This window comes from Empidonax traillii, unplaced genomic scaffold (assembly GCF_003031625.1).
Source record: "Empidonax traillii isolate 1590-97213 ecotype Southwest subspecies unplaced genomic scaffold, ASM303162v1 scaffold45:size3623477, whole genome shotgun sequence".
NCBI classification, from domain to species: Eukaryota; Metazoa; Chordata; class Aves; order Passeriformes; family Tyrannidae; genus Empidonax; species Empidonax traillii.
This window is the reverse complement of record NW_020955238.1, coordinates 2563977-2572612: the sequence shown is the minus strand read 5'-3', so window position 1 is coordinate 2572612 and position 8636 is coordinate 2563977. Positions and strand designations below refer to the sequence as shown.

At 36.1% G+C, this 8636-nt stretch overlaps 1 protein-coding gene across 1 annotated transcript in view; it reads right to left on the bottom strand.

Moving 5' to 3' along the window:
- Window positions 1–8636, bottom strand: part of NUBPL (nucleotide binding protein like) — an 84210-nt gene that overhangs the window by 16529 nt on the left and 59045 nt on the right. Inside the window, exon 8 of the mRNA XM_027878798.1 lies at window positions 4037–4122. Coding sequence (XP_027734599.1) covers window positions 4037–4122 — 86 coding nt within the window. The remainder of the gene's footprint in view (window positions 1–4036; window positions 4123–8636) is intronic.

Below are 8636 nucleotides of genomic sequence, written 5' to 3'. Positions count from 1 at the left end.
AAAAAAAAAAAAAAAAAAAAAAAAAAAAAAAAAAAAAAAAAAAAAAAAAAAAAAAAAAAAAAAAAAAAAAAAAAAAAAAAAAAAAAAAAAAAAAAAAAAAAAAAAAAAAAAAAAAAAAAAAAAAAAAAAAAAAAAAAAAAAAAAAAAAAAAAAAAAAAAAGAAAAAAAAAAGAAAAAAAAAGATACTTTGAAATGCACATTTTAATTAATTCATTTTCAGGTATCTTGGAGTTTGAACTTTCTGTTCTCTTCAAAGTAGTCGCACAACGTTTATGATTCAGTGAATTTACAATCAAAGAAAAAGTTTTATAGTCTACTATTGTTTTGTGAATAGTTAAGGAGTATTACAACTGTGTTGTTAATTCTTTGATGACTTAATAACTAAGAGGTCCTTCTGCCACAGTTAATGCAAATGCTAAGATACAGCTGTATCTCCAATGTTATATCATCTTTAGAGGCCTTATTTGCTCTCCTTTTCCTTTCCACTTTAATAAACCTTACTAAAAGCAAATGATGTTTCAGCATTACACAATAATCTTTCAGTGTTGGTCCTGTTTGTCAGTGAATGAGTACTGCATATTTATTAATACATAAATTATTCTTCTGGAGTATGAAGATTTTTTTTTTTAACATTAAGATGCAAATTAAAAATGCTAAGTTTAATACAGAATTTGTGCAAACACACAACTTTCCTGCTGAAGTATTTTTACCATGCATATTTTTGCACATATATTTAAAGAAGGAAAGAGTTCACTACGATCTTCAGAGTTTTTAAATCTACAAAGTAATGTCTTGCTAATGAAGTCAGTAATAACTCTCACTTCCCTGCTCAAATAATACACTTCTAATAGATTCAAAGCAGCTGTTACACAAACTATCCCACAGGCATGTGTGAATACTAGAATAGTCCTTAGTGAGCTCCTTTTCCTGAACATTTCTTGGCAAACTTGGCTCAGTAATGACACGAAAACTGGTATTTATTATATGAATCACAATGCAGGAGCTGACCTATTGCAGCAGAGGAGACTCTAGTTATAATGCATGGAACTCAATTTCATTTAGTCAAATAATTATTTTAAATGGTGAAGAGACTTCTATCAAGAAATAACAGGAAATGAAGAAACCTTTCATTATGAGTTATCTGCACACAGTTTCTGAATGTTTACATATTTCTTGTGCTCAACTAACCTCTTGGTTACACAATAAACCATGCCTAAATAAAAATATACTACCTTCTAAGTTAAAGAAAATACAGTAATAAAACGAAAGCTCTCGTATTTACACCAGGAGATAATTAACAATTAACCCATTTAAGTCATTCACTGTACTCAAGGATGGATGGTGCTGAGGTCTGACTTCAATCTGATGGGTTCCAGTCTCCCATCAGCTTCCTACGTAACCATGAGTCAGTCACTTCACACTGTAGTGCTTCAAGTAAACATGCACAATATTTCTGTCTTCCTACCTTTCATCTTAAAATGAGCAATTTTTGGCTCTAACATCTGCTCCCAATATGAAGCCATATCTTGCCTGGGTACTCTGGATGCTACAGATATAGCAGAAAGAACATAGCCAAACAAGCAATTTTAGTATAACTTAGAAGGAAATACATAGCTGAGTTTATCTAAGCAGTTTTTTGAAACCTAAAAAATCCACAACATACCCTTCCAAAAAAAGGTGCAGATTTAACTAAAACCCTGTCTTTTTCTTTCAGGGATACGATTGATGAGATAAACCATACTGAACTGAATTCAACTTCAGCAAGTGAAAACAGGCCATTTTTTTCCTAAATACTCAAAGTTACTCACTCTGAGTCAACCTCTGGAATGCAAGAAAATGTTGACCAAACTCACATAATGAGGAAGAACCTTAAAAACTTCTTATACCAGTCAGCACCACTTAGCAAACTCCTTCTGTACTGGAAGTGTTGGAGTGCTTGACTGCACAAGATATGACACTCCTCTTTTAATGACTATGTCCTAAGACTGAAAATTCTGTGCTGTGATCCTGGTTTTTAACGCTCTCATTGCCAGCTTTTCATCAGTTCCTTCAGTCATTCTACTTTAATTTTGATATCGTAAAGGACAAGCAAACAACATTAATGATTGTGACTTTACTGTGGTAATATACTACATATACTACTACCAATATATGTGGTAAAATACTACATGTGTCACCTGAGTCTTGGATAACTCGTGACAGTAGGTATGAGAGGAAGGTGGTATATGTAGATTTGTATGTACACAGGAGAGACTGCAGTTCATTAAATATAAAAAAACATAGTTCTGCAACCTGTGTACTCTCTGCTTCTTTGAAAAACAGGATCTTCGTAAGCACTTTTTTAAAGATTAAAGATTTTAGAGATTAGATTTTTAAAGATCAGTCATTTATATAATCAGAATGCATAATTTTAGCACAGTCCCACAGATTCCACCTCTTTGACGTAAACCTCAGGTTTGAAGTTTTCCATCAAAAATTATGTAACTACATTTTCTTTAGGTCCTCAGATTTAGCTGACACTTAAAAATGGAATGCATAGGCAGGAATTGCTTTAAAACGGAAGTAAATGATGCACCTTTGCTCACGTACATTCAAAGGCAGAATAAAAGGAAGCACCATCATGAAACAGGCAAGACCTCATGACTGGTTCAAGCCCATTCAAACTCAACATCTGGCATAACAGCTTTACTGGGACTTTCATTTGATTTAACAAGATCTGAAAATTCCAGTGAACTAAAATAGATCATACTTAATATCTTATCTACCACTAGTCAAATTAATGTTAGCTAAGCCTATCCTAGAACGACATTCTTAGAGGCCATCCTCTTCAAAAACTTTGAACAAAACAGTCTTAGAAAGCAATCTTGGTAATTTCTTATTATAACAAAAGGAAAATTCAGCAGAGTGCTGATTTGAACACAATTTAAATTGAAGAAAAATTATTTTACATAATTTTAGCAAACCCAAAATCAAACCAAAACATTCTATATGTTGTTCTTTTTTTCCTTCCAACAGCAAGTTATAAATGCTACTATACTTTTATTTTGATGCAAATATGCTTAAGGAATAGTTCATAATAGTGAATTTATCAAGTATTTCTTTTGTTAAACTACTCTGTAAATTAAAAAAAAAAAGGGAAAGCAGTCACTTCAACTTTCTGTTGCATTTTTTAAATTAACAAAGCACTAGCTATGAAAGAAATTTCCTTTCTTAATAAAGAGTAAAAGTAACCTTCACATAGGTAAGCTAGAAAACATCTTTTTTTCTTTACAATTTATGATAAGGAAGCATTTCAGTTTCTATTTTCTCATTAACTGTCCGTTTCAAAGGAAAAATTAATCTCTACATAAACAAACTCTAGAGTATAACATTCAGTGACTTAGCAAGTTGTAGCACACAGAGAAAATACCAATTCAAAGATGTCAGCCTGTTTAATATTTTCTCCTAACTGTGGATATTCTTAAATTTTGCATTTCCCAAATAAGTAAGATAAGATATAAGGTATAAACGTCATGAAAAATAGTGATTAGATAGCCTTCTACTTGTCATGATTGTCACGGAGCCCTTCAAATGGCAAAGTGACAGTTCTACACACACTTATCTCCCCAAAAACTTACATTTTCCTAAAATATACCAATATATGATTTTTCTACATTTCAAGAAATTTCAGATTTCAAAGCTCTAACATACACAGTGCTGAAGAGGACATCTAATGAGGACACAGTAAGACAGTTTAATTGAAAAGCACACATTACTTCATAAGACATTCTCTTTAGCAACCTGATCCACTCCACATGATTACAAACTGATTTAAAAGAAATCACATATTATTATGACCTCAGACTAAGAAAAAATCTTTTCTTTGTGTTAAAGCAAGTTCCTGATACAGACATAAGATGGATTCCAATCGTTTTGCTTTAACAAGAATTTATGAAATTCAAGTGATTGCTGAATGTTCATCTGCTGCCTTATATGAAAGTTCCTTTACATTTTTTGGGGAAAAAAATCTACTGATATTTTTAATGTAGAGGCTTACAGGTACGTGGACTTTTCTAAACATTTCAGCTCCTTTGAGTGCATCCAATAAAGCCACGTCTTGTGGCGTGGAAATGATCACAGCTCCTAGGAAAAGAAAACATGATATCCCGTTAAAATGTGTAATATTAATTATATTGCTAAATATTTTGATTATTTAGTACATTCTGCTACTTCAAAGTAGTCACATTTGTATTCTTTTAAGGAAGAAAATGATGCCAGGTTTTTTTATAATGCAATGACCAAAATAACTGAGATAAGCTATGAAGTGATAAAAATAATTTAAATATTTTCATCATAACTTCTTCTATGTAGAAACTATTTATATTTTTTAAATGTGAAAAATTATCTACTGTCATATGGCCATGGATAGAAGACAATGTGTTCATATGCTGACAGGTTGCAGAGGTGGTACTCTGGGAATATCCAAACAGTAACTGTCCCATGCCATGACTACATTTGAAAGCTCTTAATTTAACAATAAGCCTTGTCCTAAAATCAAGAGGCAGATGCCTGTAATCAGGCTGGACCTGGACGCTTTCTGATACAAGCACTGACAAGCACAGTCTTGAAACATGTCACACGAGACACGACACCAGTGACTTTGTAGGAATGATAACAAAAAGAGGCCAACTCATGCACACTTACACTAGGTTTGTATCAAGCATAATGTTCAGACGTGGCTCCAGGTTACCTGATAATTCGTACTTCCAAGAGTTGTTACACATATAAAACAGCTAGAGCTCTTTGTCAAAGGTTAGATTCTAAAGTAAAGTAAGCCTACAGCTTACTATCATATACTGTAATTACTGTATTATTGTATTACTTCTTGATTAATACACCCTGCAAAACCAATAGAGATATTAGAATATTCCACATCACTTCACAAAAAGCATCTTCTTCCATACGCTCAGGGGTTTCAAATATTATTTCCTCAAAACCATTCATACTCATCCCTATTTTAGAAAAATGCAATGTACAAGAGGACATTACTGGTCAAGTGATTAGCTTTGGTTTCACTGTGACCATCTTGTGTCAAAACTATCCGTTACAAAAAAATGTAGAGTGACATCAAGCCAACCACGGACAAGAAATTTATGTCAAACTTCACACTAACAGCAATTACAGCAGACAATTTCAGATGCTTGAGACAGAGTTTCCTACTGGGCCTGCAATTTCCAATCCTTGGTGTACACAGCAAAGGAAGAGGTGGGTAGATATCCAGAGGCGTGCAACCTTGGCATCACTGGCAGGGGCCAGAGCACCAGAAGCTCTGGCATTCTGAGAGCACTCCTGGCTCTGGTAGCACTGGGACAGGGAGCCCTGCCCCTTGTGCCATCCACCTCCTCCCGGGTGGCATCTTGCCTGCCTGACAGCCAGCCGTTTCCAAACACGCCTGACAGTGCATCTGAATGTTTTCAACCACCGCTCTTAACCTCTAATTTGTGAAAGAAAAATACAGTCTGGCACCTCACTCCTGAAAAGCTGCCAATCTCTGCCTTACATAGTATTATAAACAAGTCCAAAAACTGAACGGCATATGTAATGTACCAAGTAAATGCAATTTCCCTATTGTTTGCTAGAACTCTGGCATCGGAATAATTTGCCGTTTTTGCCAAGACAACCTCTTTCCAACAGCATTACAAAGAATAACGTGGAAGCCGTTCAGTTACATCCAAGCCACCTTAGCTCCTCATTTCACTGAACACAGGGTTACACTTTTCAGCCAACACTGAAATGTAGGGTTAATTCCTCAAGCAATTCCTTCCCTGAAAGCACAGGCCACAACTAAACAATTTAGACTCCTTGAGTTTTCTGTATATTTGTAAAACAAGGATCTTTCAATACTTGCACAAAAAGCTTATAAATGCTTTTTTTCAAACAAAATTGGAAGTTTCTGCCTCATGCATATATACTCACGTTAGTTGCTTCAGACTTTTATTCACACTCTTCTTTCAAAATGCTGGCTCAGCATTCCCTGGATCTTTGTGTAGAAGCTTATGTGTAGTTTGGTTCACTAGTAATTTTTTTAAGAATCTAATAAATGGCACGGCATGAAGGATGGAGACTATGAACAACAGAAACATCCACTAGAACCACAAGCAGCTTAACTGAGTTACTTTTGACTAACAAATTCTCATCCAAAGGGAAAAGGCAGAAATGCCAAAAAGACCCAATGGCACATTGCAGAGTTTGGGCTGCCACAAATGCCAACTCTCTGTACAAAACCCCTCTGGTTTCTGAAATATGAGCTAAAATTATGCTCATGGACAATTTGCATGGCTTCTTCCACAGACGAAAGCCAACACGCTCAAGAAGCTGCTGTTGAGAGTGTAACAGATGTTTCTCTCCTATTTTCCTTTTCACTCTGAGCTGGATTACAGACAAAATTTATTCACAGCCATGTCGGTATACTGGCTTATACCAATGGCATACAAAGTAAGTATCTTTTCTCTTTCTGTTGTACAACTCCTAGTCCAGCAAACACAACCTGAAGTTCAAGAATTCAAATTATTTGTAGCATTATTTCCTTTACTAGCAACTGAATATGGCAAATAAGACTTTTCACAGTGCTCCCCTCCTTGAATAAGTTTGCATGTTTAATTCAGAAAGAGATTAAAATCATAAGCAAGACAGAACACAGCCCACACTTTCCTTGCTATCTTGACTCTACACGGTTAACAGGACTATCAAACAGTAGAGTTATTTCAATCAATAAGGGAATGAAATACGACTGCATTCATGCACCCAGTATGTCTCAAAGTAGTACGTGCAACATTTACACAAGTCTCTGAATAAGACAATCTAACGCTGACAAATTGAACAGAGAAACTGCAGAAGCTATAATACTATCACACTGCACATTAAAACATACTACAAATTCTGCGTTTGCAGCTGTGTGCAGAAGAATCATTTCTGTGCCTTGAGCATTCTAAGGACATCTAAGTAGAGCACACTTATTTTTTAACTGACTAATCTACTTATTCATGCATTCCATTTATTTTTGTAATTGTCAATGTAATTGACATAATTTGTCCTTGTATGTCAGTTGACAAAAAGCTGATGCATGTTCACCGCGTCACACAGAAGCTGTGGACGGGTAAGGCTGGAAGGGACCACCGGAGGTCATCTAGTCCAACCTCCCTGCTTAAGCAGAGTCCCTTAGAGCATGTTACTAAGGATTCTGTCATGATGGCTTTTGAGTATCTCCAGCGAGGGAGACTCTACAACCTCTCTGGGCAGCCTCTTCCAGTGCTCAGTCAATCAGAGAGTAAAGAAGTTCCTCCTCATGTTCAGGTGGAACTTCCCGTACATCAGTTTCTGCCCATTACCTCTCTTCCTATTGCTCAGCAGCACCGAGAGGAGCCTGGCTCCTTCCTCTCGACACCCTCCCTTCAGATGTCTATATACATTGAGAAGATCCCCTCTCAGTCTTCTCTCCAGTTTAAATAGGCTCAGCTCCCTCATAAGCCTTTCCTCATAAGTGACATGCTCCAGTACCCTAATCTTCTTCATAGTCCTTTGCTGATCCAGCTCCAGGAGCTACATGGCTCTTTTGTACTGAGGAGTCCAGAACTGGACACAGCAGTCCAGGGCAGACTGCATTAGCAAAAACTATGTTAACTGTATTTTTAATCCTTAGGACATATGATATATAGAGACAGAACTAACAGTTCTACAATAACAACTACAATAATACTGATGTTTCCCTTTCTTTTTCAACCCCAGGTTCTTATTCCTCACAAAAGGTGTGCCTACACAGCACATTGGTACTCACCCTTGTTGTGGATTGGTGTTCAGGAAACTACAAGCACTGAAACAGCCTGTAATTCCTGTGTATAGAAAATATCACCTATATTCAATGCACCATTAAAGTTTACATTAGCTGCTCTGAGTTACAAAGTTTAAGGTGAAATCTCAGCAAGCCTTAGCTATATTCAATTTGTACTCCAGTGAAAAACAGGGAGGTCTAAAAAGCAGTTGATAAGCAGCAATGTAGAAAGTCTACCTTAGGATGAAAAGGATCCCTATAATATATTCTTTTTTCCCTGCAGTGTCTTCACAGACAGACTTCAGAACCTGGCTAGGTGCCTCTCATCCAGACAGATGACTAAGGATCCCTCCACACTCAAGTATCAGACTGTGTCTCTTCGCAAACAGTGCCACCTCAAAAGCTGTAAAGTGTAACCGACCAGGAAGGCAAACAGAATTCTGGAGGATAAAGACACAGAATAACGAGATCTGCTGACTGACAAGCACTGAACACTCTTGGCAAGAAAACACAAGCAGGCCTCAATGCAGCTGTAGAGGGTCTGATCTGAACACACCACTCGTGCTTTTTGAAGCTTTTGCCATCTTTTCCACTGCATTAATTTCAAACTTCTAGGTGAGGCTTTCCAGTTATAAATAGCCTGGTTAACCTGAATCTTCTCTACAGTGGATCTCTTCAGAGTCCCTCTGACCTTCTGTTATATTTCTTTTTACTTCATAGATAAAATGTGCCCGCAATTACAGATACACCTAGCACTTTAAGATGCAGAAAAAGGTCTTGCAAGAACAAAGACTTTTGTCTTTGCTATAATTTCAACTGGCAATGATAA